The sequence below is a fragment of the Gymnodraco acuticeps genome, unplaced genomic scaffold (assembly GCF_902827175.1).
Source record: "Gymnodraco acuticeps unplaced genomic scaffold, fGymAcu1.1, whole genome shotgun sequence".
Classification (NCBI taxonomy): Eukaryota; Metazoa; Chordata; class Actinopteri; order Perciformes; family Bathydraconidae; genus Gymnodraco; species Gymnodraco acuticeps.
The window spans coordinates 540,745-560,736 of record NW_022990558.1 but is presented as its reverse complement, the minus strand read 5'-3'; the positions used below and the strand labels follow the sequence as shown (position 1 = coordinate 560,736).

Sequence of the window (19,992 nt, the reverse complement as noted above, 5' to 3'; positions counted from 1 at the left end):
ACACTCTTAAGGGATTTCCTCCTGCATTTAGCAGCAGGGAAGGCGGCCTGGGTAGAAACATGCCTGGAATCAGGAAGCTGCTGCGACATACAGTAAAACAAACCTCCTAAAACACATTAGCAATACCTCAGTGGGCTCATAGAAAGCTGTTTGAATGAGGACAAAGTGCAGCAATAATAATACAGACACAAAATACCAGCACGTTTTCTGTTTTTAAACCATGTTGGTTTCTTTTATTTTGAAGAAAATGTGATAAATCTAAACACTGAAGTATGCATTTGCCTTTAACACACGAGTCTAAAACAACAACTTCCTGTGTTTTGTGGTTTTTAATGAGCAGGAAGTCAGAGCTTTTTGTCATGGCTTCTGTCTTTACCTCAGCTCGGAGCCTTGGAGCTATGCCACCCATGTTGAAAGACATTTAGGGACATTTTTGGAAGTCAGAAAAGCAAGTCAAGGATGTTGATCAACCAAAAAATAATATCATGACACCTGACTACTGTTTTTACAGATTTTATAAATGTAAGCACAATTTGTGTTTCATATTTACACAGTTTTTCCATTAACTTGCTCATCAGTTTTGCATTTTTATATATCTATGTGTTTTTAGGACAAACATGCTTCTATATGGGCAGCCAATCAATCAGAGCGTCAATATCTTGGGGCTACTGGCTGTATATGGTCGTTTTTCAATCAGAAGTTTGTGGCCCCTGCAGTCCACATGTCGATGTATCCTTGGGCTATATGCTTAACCCCGATTGCTCCCAATGGCATGGCCAAAAATGAAGCACTTGAGAAGTTGTAAACACTGGATAAAGTGCTCAATGAGTCCATTTACATGTAATATTATTATTTTTTAACCACTTGGTTCCAGCTTAACCTGGCATTCCTTATTGTTGAGCCCTGCTCTCTGAATAAATCCACTCACCAAAGTTCCTCTTAGTACCAGTTCCTTCTCTGGACTAGAGAGACTGCAGCAGACAGAATGACTCATAACATCTTAACACTTATCAAACTGCCTGTTACTTGTTCAACATCAAATAAAACCACTACCCGTTCTTCCCCTGCAAATACCTGTGTCATACTGAGAAAATACAAATATGGTAAGACTTGAAAAATGTTATAAAAGGACGTTCTGACTCAAATGTAAAATATGACATTTAATAATAGAAAAACCCCTACATATGTTTTGAAATGTAATATATTTGTGAGTTATTTTTTCAAACTGATGGCTTGATTTTGAATCCCAAGTTTACTTCTTTTTTTTTATGAACGTACATTGGCATACATTGGAGAATTTCTCCTTCTGTTAAATGGAAAAAGTGTTTTATTTCTTTACATAGGCTTTAAAAAAGCAATGTTCTGAAAACGTATCATCACAGTTCAAATAATATCTTACAAATTACTCAGACTTTGAAGAATACAGATATTAGTAAGTAACACTCAGAGACAAATCCACTGCCAGCCACTTAAACACTTTTTGAGTTGTAAATGAATATTCAGTGATAAATGGCTTTATATGGTTGCACAGTCCTTGTTTGAGTTGTGCTATTGCTGCAATAATCACTACAGCTGGTTCCAAATCGCCCTCCAGTGGCTTCTCTTTGCATTTTTTCATTTTGTTCTAAATAATGTGGTCACCCACGTACGTGTCTTGCTCTGAAACTCTTTTTATTTCTCACCATTCCCCCTTGCTCTCTCTTCACACCTTCAGCGGCTCTTGTTTTAGAATCACACAGACAGACAGTGGGAGGCTTAAAGGAAGTTTCTTTCTATTAATAATGGATACTCTTCTGTATTTCAATTACCCCACCTAATAAGTGCATTGCTGTAAACTGAGCAAATTGCAGAAATAAAATGAAAATGTAATATTCATTTTTTTTAAAGTTTGCCGCACTGAATAATTCATTACTAGTCAAAATGATCTTTCTTTTTAAGCAGACCTGGAATCTGTACTGTCCAACAACCTAAGTACTGTTTTTTTATTTTATTAATAACCAAGGCATATTTTATTGTATAAACTTTGTTCTATCAATTTTTTAAATATAAATTGAGCTTCACATTCTTATTTATATTTAAATAACAATGATAGATTTACTTGTGTGTTTTACAGTGGTAAATAGACAAGAGAAACAAAGTTAATTAGAAGTAGTTCTGAATGCTGGTCTTTTATAATATGCACCGCACATTTTGCAATTCTGATTATGTTATCTGTACTGAAAATTGGGATTGCTGCTTTGGAAAATTAAATATGACCATAACAATAATACTCTGCCATGAATACTACCATTCATATTTGTATACATATGTAACACCGCTAAATATATATTGCAGTCCAGTGCAACACCACCTGTAACTCTGACCTCCGTGCTTATTTAATTAACCCTAACCCTAGCACATTTCCAAAAAACCTAAACATTATAGGCATCATAAAAATAGACTGTGCATAAACAGTAGTATTGGACTGTGCATGTGTATTTAATGAGTAGTCATTAAGAGTACAGCCTAATTCATCAATACATAAAGCAAAAAGCAATATTATGCAAAGAAAATATATCATGAATAAAATACGAGTTAATGCAATGGCAACAAAAGCATTAGAAAAACGATGAAAACAGCTACAGACAAACATTGCCGTATGTTATCAATAAGCATGAGAAAATAAAAGGTTTCAGTTTGCTTTTGAATATATAAGTATCCAAAAGCTTCACCAAATCTGGATCACTCTGTGTACAAATGGAAAACCTCCATCTGAAAGTGAGTTTTGTAATTGATGAGCAGGTCAAAATGAAATGACTGTTACCAAAACATATTCTGTATTTTACATGTTGCTCTGTATAGGTCAGGGGTCGGCAACCCACGGCTCTTTAAGCCTTCTGCTCTGGCTCCCTTGAGTTTAGACCATGGTTTAGATATAAATAAGAAGGAAATTAAATACAAGTACAACATTTGTAGGACTATTTAAATGTTGTTGCATTGTTGAAAATGTTTCGTATCTTGTATTTTGAGGTGATACTGTGACACATAAATAAAAAACAAAACGGTTTTAATTAGGTCAACTAAAATATGCGTCACATCCTGCTACGGTCCCGCGCTAGCGCCTTTTCTTGCAGGTGAATAACCTAACCCCGGCTCGATGAGCGAACTATGGATAAATCAAAGAAAAGAAAAGTATCGGAGGAACACAGGATTTAATTCTGCGTGGTTATGGCGCGTTTCCACTGCAGGCCTCGCTCGGCCTCGCTCGGTTTGGTTAGGCCTTATTAGGCCCGGCTCACTTTAATGCTGCGCTTCCATTACAGTTTAGGAACTGGGGTAGTTCTTCATATCTGTTGAGAAACTAGACAAAAGTTAAACAAGTACAAACCACAGACTGCCTGTGTCATGGCGAATACAGTCGCTGGTTTATTTATGTCTGTATAGGCCGTTGTTGTGAGTGTGGACGGTCGGAGCATATATAACGTTAGCTTAGCCAAGCTCCATTTAGAAAACAAGCATTTTAAAAGGGTTTTCGCCTGCCGTCTGTCTGCAGACTTGTCAAAGCATTAATTCATGGTTTTTACTAACCGGTATCAGTATGTTGTTATTTCGGCATCATTTAGAAACGTGTATTACAATTAAATCACGGTCAAATATGTTCATCTTGTTGTAGTTGTAGCCCCCTTGCCAGCGATTCTCTCTCTAGTTTAGCATACTCTAGTTTAGCATACTCAGCCTGGTTGTTCCTGGCCCGAGAACCACAAAATCGTGGTTCTCGGGCCAGGAACAACCAGGCTGAGTATGCTAAACTAGAGAAATAATCGCTGGCAAGGGGGCTACAACTACAACAAGATGAAAATATTTGACCGTGATTTAATTGTAATACACGTTTCAAAATGATGCCGAAGTAACAACATACTAGTAAAAACCATGAATTAATGCTTTGACAAGTCTGCAGACAGACGGCAGGCGAAAACCCATTTTAAAATGCGTGTTTTCTAAATGTAGCTTGGCTAAGCTAACGTTATATATGCTCAGACCGTCCACACTCACAACAACGGCCTATACAGACATAAATAAACCAGCGACTGTATTCGCCATGACACAGGCAGTCTGTGGTTTGTACTTGTTTAACTTTTGTCTAGTTTCTGAACAGATATGAAGAGCTGTGAGCTCTGAGTGCTAAGAGCTAACGGCTGTGTTGTTTTTCTGGGGCGCTCATTGAAGATGACGTCACGGCTCCGCCTACACTGCGTTACTATAGTAACTACCCCAGTTCCTAAACTGTAGGCCCATTCCCAAACCGCCCCGTACACCCTACCCCTACACCAGTGTTTCTCAAACTTTTTCATACCAAGGACCACTTAACCAATAAAAAAACACTCGCGGACCACCTAACTCCACAAATATCCAAAATCACATCGTTTTTCTAGAACAGATTACAAATCGCTTGAAAATGGAACAAACAAGTGGCAACATGTGTGATGAAGGTGTTGCACGGGGCTATATCATGCAATTTAAAGTTAAACTTAAGCTCGCTCCATTGCGGAGATATTCCCGCGAGAGTGCGGAAAAACTCAAATTAATTAATGTATGTAAAATGTGAAATGTTACCAATATACGGACCACTAGGGGGCGCTCACGGACCACCAGTGGTCCGCGGACCACACTTTGAGAAGCACTGCCTTACACCCTACCCCTCCGTTTGCGCGTTCACGCGAAGCGTCCGCCATATTGAGGGCTGGTCCAAAGCAATCAGGGCGGAGGCGTAGTGGGTTACTTATAAAAGCCTCCGACAGCGAGTTTGCATGGATGCAGGCTTGATAATCTCACTCCACAGGTGTGCAACCGTTTTTCGGGCATGGAGGAAACAACGTCATACAAATGTGAGTTCCATGTGGTTATTTTTTTAAACGATAAATAATACGTTGCCTTAACTAAAACATGCCTTTGTGAACATGTATTTATAAATCTACACGTGTTAATTTGATTTGCCAAGATTACATTAGATTTTTATTTTGAAGATGTACAAATCTAAATCGGAATCAAACTAACAACACATGTGTCAATTCATGTATCCATTCACTTACGAAATCGGTTTAAATTTAAGTGTGATTTGTAATTTCAGGGACTGTGGTAAAAACCAAGGCACTTATTCCTTTAAGAATGGAAAAGGATGACCTGTTCTGCAAAAAACGCAATGCTGCCAAAGAAGCATGGGAGTGAGTTATGCACTCAATTCATATTTTGTGCAATGAAAGTAATGAATATGCACTGTGGGTCATTGCCTTAACACCAATATATATTGTTTAAATATTCTATGATAACAGGTCAATCATTAAGGAACTGGACCTTGGGCAACATGTGTCTCACAAACAGGCCTCCAAGAAATGGGAGAACCTAAAAAATAAATACAAGGTAAATGGTGTATTGTTATTGTAAAACATGTTTGTTTTTGAAAAAGCTGAACAAAGATTTCTAACATGCATTTGTTTGCAATAGGAACTTAAAAGGCCAATGACTGGAACAGGGACTGATCAGGGGGAAGAAACCCCTGCAACATGGCCCTTCTTCATGGCCATGGATGAGGCCATAGGTGCAAGGCCTTCAATTAGTCCTCCTGTCCTTGTTGCCTCAGCCTTGGCAAACCCCACAATCCTCTTTGATCCGGAGGCTGCTTCCTGCTCCTCTTCCTTCCCCCCCCAAATGTGGCTGATGATCCAGACCCCTCACCACCCTCATCCCTGTCTGAGGCTGGAACCACCCAGCAGCCCCCCCCCCCAAAAAAGAAAAGGTGCTATGGGAGTGCTGGAGTGCCTAGAACGCGAGGCAGAAAAAGAGGACGAATGCAGCACTCAGATACATTTCTAACCCTGTTCGAAAAAATGGTCGACAAAATGTGATTTATTTTTCCCCCCCACCATTGGCCATTTCTATGTTGATTATTGATGTTACTTAAAAGACTTGTTTTTGTTCGCTTGTATTATTTATTTGGAAGACAATAAACCTAATTTAACGTACTGTCCTTCATGTCTTCAATATTCTATAGTAAATACAGGTAGACGGGTGATGAAGGTGACATTGCGTTTGCTTGATTGTTAGATGGCTACATTGTTCTGTGTGGGTTTCATAATGTAGAAGGAAAAGTTTTGCACAAAGTAATGTTGTGCACGGAACTAAAGTGTTTTTTCCAAAGTCTGAAGATTAACCCTGAATATCAGCATTTTAAATAAAGATATGTCTGTGCGCTTCATAGGTATAAGGCATTAAAATATACATGCCATTTACGGTCTTAATTGCTCATGTCAAACCATTTGCAGAGTTTCACTCAAAAACTAAGTGATTGTATTAGAAGACCTGTGTTCATTTTCTGAATCTTTGCTCTGTGCTCGTGATTGAATGATCCAAGAGGTAAGGACATTTGTCTCCAATTTGGGATTATGCAGAAAGACAATTCAGGAAAACCAAGTTTGAAATCAACGGTGCACAGGTTTATTTTATTTCACCTCTTTTCTCTAAAGTGAGAAGTGGAGCTCACTAAAACAAACATCTTCAGGGGGGAAGGCTTCAGCATCCTCAAGGACATCGTTCATGTCTATGCACAGATTGTGCAGAAATGCACAACATGCAATGATGTCGGGGGCAAAGCTTGGACTGACCTCCAGCGCTTTGAAAAGGGTGGCCCTCCAGCGAGCCTTCATCCTTCCAAATGCTCTTTCCACCACAGACCGAGCCCTGGCATGATGCCTGTTGAATCTGGCCTGCACCTGGCCGCAAGGGACCTTGTAGGGTGTGAGTAATCCCACTGGTTTTTCCAGGCAGGGATAACCACCGTCCCCAAGGAGGAACCAACCAGCTGGGGGAAACAGTGCCTGGCAGAAGATGGGGCTGTTTCGCAGTACTCTGGCATCATGAACGGAGCCTGGATAGCCGATGAAGACATCCAGGAATCTCCCAGTTGAGTCACAGATGGCCTGCATCTGGATGGAAGGAAACGGCTTGTAATTGATGTACTCCTTGTGGTACTCGTTTCCTGGAGGTTTGATGCGAATATGGCATCCATCAATCGCACCAGCAGCACGGTGAAATGCAGGACTCTTTGCAAGCTGACATAAGCCATCTGCAATCTCTGGCAGCTCATCTGCGGTTGGCAGGGAAATTAGGGTCTTCAGGTTGGCCTTTATCTTCCCGGTGACGTGCTTGATGATCCTGTGGACCGTCGATTTGGGAATCCTGAATGCTGAACCCACCACAGAGAGCGATAGTCCATGGGCCAAGCTGTAGAGGAGAACAAGCACCTCAATGTCTTGTCTCCATCCGTGGTCCTTTGGGGAGGAAAGCATCTGCACTAAATACACCACACTAGATCGCTTAACTCTAAAGTCCTTCTTTAGACAGGCTTCAGGGTTGGCATACACGGCGAGAATTGGGGCAGTAGCATTGAGCTGCATGTAAAGACCTTTGCCCCCCTGTAAACACAGGACACAGTATTGTTCAATAACTATACACACACACACACACACACACACACACACACACACACACACACACACACACACACACAGCTCTGTAAACAATTCTGAGACCAAGTCAAATGAACCTTTCCTTTTTTATTCTATAAACTACTGACAACATTTCTCTGTGTTGGAATTCTACAGACACTATACAGATATACACGTATAGCTTATAAGGAAAGAATAAATGAATGTATATCACAATATATCTAAATATCTATTTGTATTACACATACAAAGTTCATAGGCTACTATATAAGAAATAAAGTGAAGATAATTGTTGTATTAGCAATATTGAAATGTTTACCTGCCACTGGCACATCGCTAAAATGCGCCTCAACCTTCTGCGCCTTCTGTTGGATCTTGCCATTGCACCCGCTAACAGGCGACGGATAGCAACGCAGGTCAATGCAGCCGACAGATGTGGGTTGGACACCATGACGTCCGTTTCCGTTTCCTGCGGAGAGAGGGGAGGCCGTCCCAAAGCTTGCCGCTGTATTTATACCCTTAACCTTTAATGGAGGGAACTTAATTCAGCTGTGAGTGTGCCTACAGACGGAGTTCACTCCGTCACGGAGGGGGAGGGTCGAGGGAGTGATTTGGGATTGGGCCCCAATGGAAGCGCAGCATTAAAGTGAGCCGGGCCTAATAAGGCCTAACCAAACCGAGCGAGGCCTGCAGTGGAAACGCGCCATAAGGCCAAACCACTCCCTCGACCCTACCCCTCCGTGATGGAGTTAACTCCGTCTGTAGCCACACTCGCAGCTCAACGAGGCTCCCTCCTGTCAGATGGAGGGAGTAAATACAGCAGCAAGCTTTGGGACGGCTTCCCCTCTCTCCGGCAGAAACAGGAAATGCCGTAACTGTATGTAACAACGGTTTCAAATCAGCATCTCTTTGACAAAAAGTTTAAATGAATAACTCAAATAAAACTCCAAACATCTTTCATTGTGTTTCAAAGCTCTTTTAGTTTTAAACCTGATGTTTATAAGCTTCTTAGTTTTTGCAACGGTCTGTAAATATACACAACTTTATAATAAAATGCACACATTTACCTTTTTCTAGACTAAACTCAGGTACGATACGAAGTTAAAACATATGAGGTTATCATGAGGTTGTTAACATCGCAATTTATCAGTGGATGTTTGCTGGAACTACTTGTAAACAGCGTGTTTCCTGACGGACACACACAGCGTGACTCCGGTCAGGTAGAGACCGGTCTCAAGTCAGCACCGCTGCAGACTCGCTGTTTGAGTGCTTGATAGCCCACTCCCCCTCCCCCTCCACACTCGTTGCTTTGGAACAGCCCTCAATATGGCGGACCCTCCGCGTGAACGCGCAAACGGAGGGGTAGGGTGTAGTAGGCCAGGGGTAGGGTGTAGGGGGCGGTTTGGGAATGGGCCATAATTCAATCAGTTAACTCTTTTTAGGGTGCAGCTATATTTTATTTATTTAAAAGTGGGCCCATTTTAATTATATTCATTTTCTTCAAATGTGCAGAGGACTCCCCAAGTGATGTGTTTAATTTATTTTAAAGGAGACCTATCATGCTATATTTAAATGATATAGTGTATGACCATACCTATATAAGGTATATTTATACATTTTATTTTTCAAAATACCAAACAGATCATTTTTTAGCCATGCCTCGTTTCGCTCATTTTCGCTCTTTTCCAAGCCTGTCTTTGAAAATTCTGAGCAGCAGCTGATCACGGCCCCCTGTAGAAGAGCGGGGCATGAGCCGGTGAGAGTCACGTTAACATGCTTGCTGTAATTACGAGTGTGGAATAAACATGTCATCTCAGAGCAATGCATGTGTTCAAGCGTATTATCAATTTGATCCAGAGACTGACCCTGAAGCAGCGGAGGTTTTGGTGGAGGTGCAAAGATCTCGGTTGCAGCAGGACGTTTCTGAATGGTTAGTTGACAAGCTGTTGTTCCTATTTATTTTACTCTGTTACGATGCTTGCTACTTATTCCGTTCATATTTTGGCTAATTAGCAAGAATGCTATGTGTACAGTTTATAACTTAGAGCTTGTAACGCAAAAACAGCGATACATATATATATTTATAAAGGGAGACATTCATATTTTCAGCATATATACAATGGCCTCATTGCGTTTATTAATAGTTTACAGCCCTTTTCTTCCAACATCGTGCAACAACCGTTGGAAAGTTCAATAACTTAGGGTGATAAAAAGTATAACTCCAACAACACCTCAGTTGTCAGCAGTGTGTGTAGTTTCATGTGTTTTTAAAAGCTCAGTTATTGACTTCTTTCTACAGGTGTACATGTGCAAATTGCGCCACGATGCCTTCTGAACCGGAGAATGTGTGCTGCATGGAGATACCACAGGTAACATTTTTGATAGCTTCACTAAGTTGTCTGTTTAGAGAATGCATTTTTAACATGTCATTCAATATGTTTATCACACTAGGTGTCAAGACGGATGCAGGAACTTGAGGACTCTGTAACCTGTATGGTGGACCATCCTGGATTGGAGCCTGTGTGCCTGAATGTGTTCTCCCTGCAGAATGCATTGAATATTTACAGAGCTGAACATGGTGGACTACAGTTGAGGCAAATAGAGCAGTGAGTGGTTTGTTTCTTTTGACTGAAATTGTAAAACGAATGCTAATATTGTTCATGGAAATAAATACTGGTGTATATGGCTTTATGCAATCTTTCATTGTACATGTACTATTATATATATATATATTATTACACAGCAATGGCATAACACACCCATGTGTACGACAAAAAAAGTCCACACACAACCTTATGCTTTTGAAATCAGAATATTCTTTACCCATCCAAACATGAATAATCACGACACATTTGATATCAACTCGGAACTTTATTGTCAAAATCAACGGTTCTTTGAACCCATAAAAAAAAACGAAATGTACTTGTATTTTGTATAAATGACACAATATATGTTTTTAATGATTGCAGGCGTCACAGGTATCTAGCCTACAGAAGCTTTGTGAGCTGGTGCTGGGGCTTCCTTGGACGCAGGATCAGAGTGGTGATTCCGGCCTGCGTTGTCCTCAGGATTCGCAGAGAGTTTCCTGATCCGCGAAATATCTATGTTGGGTTCAGACAGCAGCCAAATTGAACCGTGTAGCATACCCGGAGATGACCTCCTCCCTGTCAGGTCGCTCATATTGGGAACACAGGTCCTCTGGGATGGGTATCTTCAGAAGCTCCTGTGTGAATGGTGCAGGGTCCACAAAGACTTGGTCGAATATGAGGTCCATCAAGTTGGCCACGTAGCCTGTGCAATATTAAAAAAAGCACAACAAAAAATGTGGTTTAGATATGCATGTAAAAAACTGAAAGTTCTATCTAATTTTTTTATTTTATATTTGTAAATAGTTGTATAATAAATATTTTAAACACTTACGGAATGTGGGGTCAGTCTTTACTGGTTTTGCTCTGCATTCTCCCTTCCTGGCCTTTGGGAACTGCAGTTTATATAGAGGGTTTCCAGTGGATGTAGTGGCTTGTGCACGCTCAGCGTTTTCATTGTAGTGCAGGGCTGCCAGGTACAGTCTTTCATTTCCGCCATGAGGGGAAAAAAAGTAAATAATAGCAAAGAATGTACAAATTGTAACTATGGTTTATTTTACCTGCACAACATTCCAAGAAATGGAAACACAACATTCTTTGGAGAGTTGACCAATAAGCGGAGCACGTCTCTTTGTGACGTAGGAAAGTGTTGAAATCTGGATCCGTTTATTTCAGATCCGTTTCAGCCACTTTTTTAGAGATTTGGCGAAGGAGGAAAATAGAGAGGGTTGTGTTTTCTGACACTTGGTGAGTTCCCTGGAACACCGGGGATACATATTCATGTATAAAAGACGTCCAAAGGTGCATTTTGCATGATAGGTCCCCTTTAAAGTAGGCCTGTGTATTTTTTTTAATTCTCCTTATAAGAGTTATTTGTTTCTTATAACAGTTTTATAAATAATAAATGCAAAAAAACTGTAGTTTGTGTGTATGATATAACAATAAATACAACTTTATAAGCTATCAAATATGTTTTGCAGCTCCAGACAAAACAAATTGTTGGAAAAGGGGGCAAAATGGCTCTTTTGGTCAAAAAGGTTGCAGACCCCTGGTCTAGGTTAATTACAACTGACCTCATGAGTTATAAGGAAACATTATGGTCACTTATTTTAATTATCCAATAAAATGTGTTGTTATCCTTCGAGCAAAATTTAGATAAAATCAAATCTCTCGGTCTCAAATGTGGGAGTATTTGCAGTTTTTATCCTATGTGATATTATATTGAATCTACTGTACTTAGATGTTGCACTGATGACTGGCATTTATGATGTGTTCATGGCAATAAGTACATCGTTTTTTTAAATTTAAGATCAATAAGCATTTTATTAGTGACCTACTGACATAACTGCCAATCTAATAGCTTTTAATTGTGCAAATAATGTCCTGATGAATGGCATATCAATCCTCTAAAAAAGCATTGATGACATTTTTCTGTTGAACAGTGAAAAATTATATTTATTATTCAACTCAGAAATTCCTTAACAAAGTATGCATTATGAGACCAAATAGTTGTCTGAAACCTAATGAAAATAAGTTTTTTGAATACATTCAAAAAAAGAAAGTAGTTCTGAGTAATGTTAAAGCTTGATGGGAACCATTTAAGAAAGAAACAGCCATCCTGCCGAGGAGCCAATCACTGTTCAACCTGGTTGTTGTGTTTACAGGTTGAACACTGGGTCACCAGTTTCACACTAGTTTAAAATAACCACATATACAAAACCACACTGTGGATCAAGAACAGTCAACACCTGGGCCAAGCTGTAACCATGCCATGTAACTGTCGCCTCAAAGCTATAAGGTTCTGGTTCTGATTTGATTTATCTCTTACAGTCCAAAGCAATTACGGTTTGGTTAAAATCTTAAATATCCTGTGGTTATCAGTATGTTAGCCCTTTGACTGAATGGCTACCAGTACACCGCTTAGTTGCTTTCAAAGTGACAACCATGAAACCTATCACGTAATAGGTGAGCTCTGCAACTATTTGCATTTTCATTTTTATCGTTTTGTCATTAAAGTCATTTTTCTTTTTTGTAACTGCTCCTTAAAGTAGACGTATTTTTGGTGTTTCTGTTTTTATATCAGTATTTGCATACTGGATATCATTGGGACTTTTTGAAGCTGTGATTGGAATTTCACATTATATTATACAATAAGGAAATAAATCGTACATGTCTGCCCTAGTGTAATCTCTTTGTAGGTCAGCCTTGGAGAACATGTCTTGATTTCTATAGAGTAGGGCAGGAATGAGTCCATAACCCGGAGATTAGTTAGTATATTAGCACTCCAGGGTTCCCTCGTCTCTTTGTGAACAGTTTTTTATATTTTCATCACTGCACCATTATTAGTATAGAAAGAGCTCAACTAAATGCAAGTTCAGCTTTGATAGACAAAAAGGTTGCTCTTGGGACCTACCTCTAAGAAGTTAGAGGATCAATTATTCAGAGCTGAATCAGATAGAACTTTATTTTTGCTTGATTATTCAACAAACAGTCATACAGCCCTAAAAGAGGTCAATGCAAAGCTGTGAATTTGTTGTGGTGCCAGTCAGCAGACACACCCTCATGTTTTCACATGTTGGTCGCCCGTTCAACCTGCAGCTTGATGTTGTGAACTTTGTGCCTTTTGTGCATTTACCTGAAATGTGTCTCCTTGTACAAGAACATATAGATTTGTTATTATAAAATGTAGAGCAAATCAAACGGTGATTGTGGAAATTTAAGATAAATCTACTTAATAAGCACCGAGCCTGTTTTTCAGGTCTCAGGCTCGAAAATGACATTCCCAGAACAAATGACCATATCTTCCCTTCTAAAAGGGTTAAATTAATAATATTTTATCTCAAAGCAAGGTTACACCTGTGAGTTGGATGTAGAAGTGTCAGAGTCAATATAGATGTTTTTATTTTAAAGTAAATTCAGATTGAACACAGTAAAACAAAATTAAATGATTGTGTCCGTCCAAAAAAATAATTACTTATAGTGAAAACCTCCCTTGAATGATGGGATGGTAGACTAAAAGCTTTAGGAATCCAAACTACAACATATAATAAGTACCCTGTATCAAGATTGATGCAAAACAAGTGAAATGTGACCTTTTTAGAGAGATTTAGCCAAAAAAACCCACTTCTGGGGTAATTTGGGTGGATTTGACCTAACTCTGGCCCCCCTTGCTCGATTTTGCTGATTGACATCTCTTTCTAACCGTCAGAGCCAATGGAATCGAGGGGAACTCCCACATACTCCTTATTTGGTAATGTGTGTGTGTGAGACTGACGCATAGCCAAGACCGGAAGCTGCGATAACTCTGGTGGCTACCATTAGCAGCTAACTTTTACTCTCCGATTTTTACATAAAAATGGAATTATGGATTATAAATTAAAAAAATTATCACCCAGAAACATTATCAACCTATGGATTAACCGATTCAGCCGCGTTTTTTCTCGTTTTAATGCCATTGAACAAGTCTTTTGATCAGATTGACAGCTACGGTGAGACGATCTCCCGTAAAAGCTCCGTAAAGGTACGTGTTGTGATGTCTGTGTTTGCTTCCCCTGTCGCGAGTTCGGATCACTCAGTGATGATACTATACCTAAATAATCTGTGGAACCTCAGATTTAATCGGATATCTTGTATGTGCAGCTACGATAAGTAATAAGGGTGTCTTTTATCTTGAGTTATGTGCCAAAGTGCGTTAGCATTTTTCACTCAGGGGTCATTTAGATGCTTCTTATGAGACTTGTGTTTTGTTCTGGTAAAAATGGTTTGTATCGTCAGTTAGCTGAGATTATTCCCGTTAATCTGGTAAAACACATTAATAGGTTCTTAAATATTAAGATCCCCTGAGACAGTGTCGTGAACAAAAATAAAAAAGGGCCCGCCGAGGGGGTCCTTGGGGCTTAACAGGTTAATACAGATTGTCATGACAAATATCTATGTGCAGTTGCAGTGTTGGATACATGCAGTATGGTTGCATTGATCTGTTGACTTATAAGTAGCATTGTTCAAATCAGGATGCCAATAACACTTCTCTTAATCAGATATTTTCCAAATGAGAGATAATATGCATCCTACAGAGTCAGTCTCAGAGATATGACAGTACCACATGTGCATCATCACATCCTTCTGGGAATTATTGTGACACAAACAACCAACCAAAGTTCAGCAAAACACAGAGCTGGTTTCATTGGCTGGGTAGGGTTAGGGTTAAACCTTCAGGCTTATTTTTAAGAGTGGCAGGCTCTGTATCTCTACCTCAGGAACAGGAGGAGGACTCTGGACATGCTGAACTACTCAAAAAGCACAGGTAAGGTCACTAAGAAATTCTGGGGACTTTTGAAATAACTGATTGACTGTTTCACTTTGAATAAATATAGTTAAGAATACCAACAAATTACTATTTTTAAATGTATACATTTAATTAACATGACTATTACTAGATTACATGTACCCATTTTGAATTAATACCCATTTTATTTGATTGATTTAAAACCTCACTATTTAAAATGAGTTATTGGGGACCGCAGATCATTTTAGAGAAACTGTTGCAATTATGGTGAATCACGAATTAGAGCCTACATAAATCGCTCATAATCTGTTAAATTAATATAAGAATCTGTATACATGAACAAATAAATGAAGAATTGTCAAAATGATTATCTTTTTTAAATTATATTCTAAGGCAGCTACTGTTAAAGAGATTTACTTCAAGGTCACTCCCTCGTGACAAGACTCATGCCGGTATACGGAAGAGGATTTTTTTTTTGGGAGAAAAAAATCAGAATTCTGAGATTAAAGTCAGAATTCTGAGAAAAAAGTCAGAATTCTGACTTTTTTCTCAGAATAAAAAAAATAATACTTTTTTCAAATCCTCACAAAAAAATGTTTTATGTGGCCCTAATTCTCTACCGTACCGGTAACAAGGGAAAAATAAATAATATTATTATTCACCCAGCTGCTTCAGTGAAAGAAGAAGAGAAACTGACTATTGGCATGTGGCATGTGTGCAGATGTTAAAGCTCCTCACGGCTTCCCTCATGCCAACAGCCTGACACCATGTGAACAATGACTGAAATATATATAACTGCTTCCCACTCAAACTGTACAACAACAGACCTGGTTGCCAGATATGAGTTAACTTTCAACCTGACTGCAAAGGAGTTGTTATTTCATTGTCTCTTATTAATACAGATACAGTGAGAAAGGATGCAGGATTGGCTATAATATTTTTAAATAAAGTTGATAGTGACAACTGATGGAAAATGTGTAGAATGTGTTACATTTAGAATAATTAATATCTGCAAACAAACTTCTTGACAAATGTAAAACCTTGGAGCATAAAAAAACAAATTCAGATTTCCAACTTTAAAAGTCATCACGAATAAAAAGAAAAATATACTGGATCTTAGAGAATATTATAATAAAACAAAATCTGTATTAGCCTACCATGTATTACGTGAGATGTCAACTGCTTTGGAAATAGAGTAGAATGTGATTTATTTAAACTTAATTTAGTTATTAGACTATTACAAGGGTAGACATCTGGTAATTAGCCTTAACAACGTTAGTTCAATCTAAACTGTGCGTAATGCATCAGCGCAGTCCTGCCATTTTTTGCACGCACAGAACACATTTCTATGGTCAATAATCTTTCGAAAATGTTTTGAAATTGAAACGTTTCAATGAGAAAAAGGAGGCACTTTTGAAACTGTTATGATAAAGCTTTTTTGCACAAATATCATACAATGTGTTTCCCTTTAAATATGATTGTCCTCCAAGAATTTGAAAGAGAGAAACGTTCGTGAAACTTGGCATGGATTATAAAAACAACAATTATAGACTTTGTGTACTTTCACACGTTCACACTCTCCCATCTCCACTCTAGCTGTAATACAATGTTCCATATAACAGTGGAGTGTAGTATGACTAACACTATTAGGGTAGATTTAATGCTGAATTTCGGAAGCCTGTTTACAGATAATCCATATAACCTCTACATTCATTACATTCAGTATACATTTTCGTTATAACCAAAAAGTTAGATATTTGGAATACAATAATTCGTTTTTTCTTTCTGCATTTAGGGCGCACATATGATTGAGGAAAGAGTGAAGAGACTTTAAGCCTCAATAGGAGTTGAATTGAAGGCCCAGAACATTATCATCGGCATAATAATTGACATTAGAATACAGTGAGAGATGCGGTTATTTGATAGAGTTGTAAATAATAGTGGACCAAGAGTTGACCCTTGTTGAACTCCTTTACACATTTTTGGCCTCCTAGATTTAAAGTATGATTAAAACCATTGTAATATAGTCTTATAGACTGCAGTTTGCTTAAGATGTTTTACTTGGCAAATTACCTCATCAGCGTATTATTGTTCCTCTTACCTTCAAGGGAAATACCATCATGCCTATATCCACCATCAAATAGATATTAAAGAATACAAGATAAAGAGAAAAATGTAATATGCGCATAGTTTTGCAGACATAACCGAGTTGTACAGTGGAAGATGAAATGACAAAAGGTGATTGTGGAAACTGCCTATAAAGGCTGTTGGCACGCGACACTGACTGATATGTAGAGGCTCGCGCTACCCACGACTTCCCCTGTGCCAACGACCTGGTGCCAGTGGCACGCAACCCAGTGCAAAATGACTCAAATATCACAGAAGCTAAGTGAAACTGAGAAACAGAGCGGCAGGTCTCTAACTTTCAATCCGATTGAGGAGGAGTTGCTATGTCCTGATATAGCGACATGAAGTACATTTTTCTGCTTAAAATCAAACCAGGCGAATGTTCATAAGAAGCCCCATTTTTTTTTAAACAATGATAAGTCCACACGATTTGGTCTCACTATGGCATTTTGTAGAAGCCCAGACTGACTCATAATAAAAGATAATCATAGCAGCCGTGCTGCAGAAGTTATTTTACCGCTAACACGTGGCCTTGTAGTGACACATCAGAATTGATGCCAGATGTATTGATCAAAAAGATACTAATCCATGAAAGAAATGTCTTAATGACATGGTAATTAGTGTCAAAACTCCTAGACAAAATTGGCCCCATCAACCCTTACATTCGGTTTATATTTGTGGATACAAAGACAATATGACCATTCATTGGGTAACATGTCTCAGACCAGTTTCATGGTAATTAAACAAATACTTTTTCGTTAATTTAAAAAAAATATATATTTTTAAAAAGATGAAAAGTCAGGGGATCACCAAAGCTAAAATGTTCACAAAAGAATATTCCAAGCTTTTTTTCAATAGTATCACTGTTCTTCTTTAGCCTGTTAAGCCCCCCTCGGCGGGGGCTTTTTTTTTTTTTTCACAACACTGTGTCTCAGGCAGAGATGGGGTCGTTACTAAAAAAATGTAATATATTACATATTACATATTACTTTTAAAAAAAGTACTATATTACACTACTTCGTTACTCTCTACATAAAGAAACTCGTTACTTTACTCGCCGAGCACGTACGAACTGCGCATGCGTGAGTGGCAATAACTCTCCTTACCAGCAGGCAGCGGTAGTGTGTATTCGTCATTCAAAACAGGCAACAACCGGAAGACAGAGAAGAAGAACAGACTACGTGATATAAACAAACAACAAATAGTGTGTGCTTCATCTTAGCATGTGTTCTTTGCAGGTGTTTGTTGAGGTTTGACGTGGTGTTTAAAGCAGTGGATAACAGCTTCTGGCCTGGACACAGTTTGCACCTCACCGTCACATTCCTGTCTATTCTTCGGACAAACTCAAAATAATGGGCATACCTCCACCCCTCGAAAGTTATCGCTGACTCAGCCATGTTTATGCAGCACTGCACGTGGAGATGTGGACGCGCAGATTACGTACATATAAACCTGCGGCGGAAACCCCTCTTGTCTGTCAGTGTGACCTGAGACCAGAGTTGGGTGTAACGCGTTACACCCAACTCTGGTCTCAGGTCATCTTAATATTTAAGAACCTATTAATGTGTTATACCAGATTAACGGGAAGAATCTCAGCTAACTGACGATACACCTTTTTTCCCCACCAGCAATGGAAATCCGCCATGATGAAGACCTTTTTGACTACAATGATTACAATGATTACCCAGAAACCTATGACTTTTCAAACTACTCATTGTGGAATATTATTAACTCCACATACTTCAACGAGAATGAATCAGGCTTTTGTGATGCTGAAGAGTTCACCATCAAAATGTTCCAGACCTGCATCTTCTGCCTGATTTTCCTGTTGGGCGTGGCGGGTAACTGCCTGGTCATAGCCACCTTTGTTTTTTCCCGCCGTTTCCGTCTTCGCTCCATGACCGACGTCTTCCTGTTCCACCTGGCGCTGGCCGACCTTCTCCTGCTCCTCACACTCCCATTGCAGGCTGTCGATACGCACCTAGGCTGGATCTTCCCTAATGGCCTTTGCAAGGTTCTGCGTGTATGCTACGCTATCAACACATACAGCGGGCTACTCCTGCTAGCCTGCATTAGCGTTGACCGCTACATTGTGGTGGCACGTGCCCAACAGATGCACCGGCTGCGCAGTCGCATTGTTACAGGCGGGAAAGTTGCCGCTGTTGCTGTGTGGTTTGTTGCTATGCTCCTGAGTTTGCCTGAAATCCTCTACTCTGGAGTGTTAGTGTCTTGGGATAAAGCGTACTGCGGCATGCTAAAGCGTGGAGCAGCCAAGATGTCAACCAACGGAGCCATCATTGCTGTCTTCTGCCTGTCATTCTTCATTATGGTGACATGCTACTCTTTGATAGCTCAAGTGCTGTGGGAAGGGAACAAAAATCGGCGGGGGAAGCAGTGGCGTCGGCAGCGCACCCTGAAGCTGATGGTAGCGCTGGTGGTGGTGTTTTTGGTGTTCCAGCTGCCGTACACTGTGGTGCTGTCGCGTAAAATGGCGGGGCCGCTCTGCGCTCTGCTGCTGGAGTACATAACCTGCACTCTGGCGTACTCTCGATGTTGCCTCAACCCTATCCTGTACGCTCTGGTAGGCGTGCGCTTCCGTAATGATGTGGTGAGGCTCATGTACGATTCAGGATGCCAGTGGAGGGTCCGGTCAGCGCCACAGTCAGTGATCTCTAACTCCATGTCCCCCACCTCCCCTGCTCTCACTGTGTTCTCAGCTTGCTCACCAGCATCCCCTGAAAGCAGCAGCTCCATGTCTACCAACAAATTTCAGTTTCCGGGAACCAAATAATACTTAATGATGTGGACCTTATTTGTTACATTCCATTTTTAAATCTTTATTTTCTGTTTAAGTATACATCATGTGTTATTATTTGGAAGAAATGAACTGAATAATTAGAAGGGGTTGCAAAGGTGTGCATTTCATCATTAACGATTGTATGAAATACAAGTGTCGAAACCAAGGCTCCAACTTAATTGTTTACCTGGGAGAGGAAAACATAGCAGGATTGAA

At 39.6% G+C, this 19,992-nt stretch overlaps 1 protein-coding gene and 1 long non-coding RNA gene across 3 annotated transcripts in view; both read left to right on the top strand.

The window, feature by feature from the left end:
• Window positions 1-19,992, top strand: part of LOC117553483 (C-C chemokine receptor type 7-like) — a 27,869-nt gene extending 7,877 nt beyond the window's left edge. The window contains exons 1-2 of one of the 2 annotated variants that reach the window (XM_034227425.1): window positions 14,810-14,870; window positions 18,608-19,992. In XM_034227425.1, the coding sequence (XP_034083316.1) occupies window positions 14,846-14,870; window positions 18,608-19,770 (1,188 nt within the window). In that variant the 5' untranslated portion in view covers window positions 14,810-14,845 and the 3' untranslated portion in view covers window positions 19,771-19,992. Of the gene's footprint in view, window positions 1-14,809; window positions 14,871-18,607 lie in introns of those variants that run through there. The other variant, XM_034227426.1, reaches the window with a different exon arrangement.
• Window positions 4,765-5,376, top strand: LOC117553485. The gene is made up of 3 exons (XR_004570151.1): window positions 4,765-4,865; window positions 5,155-5,201; window positions 5,310-5,376. It is a non-coding gene; the product is annotated as an uncharacterized LOC117553485 (long non-coding RNA).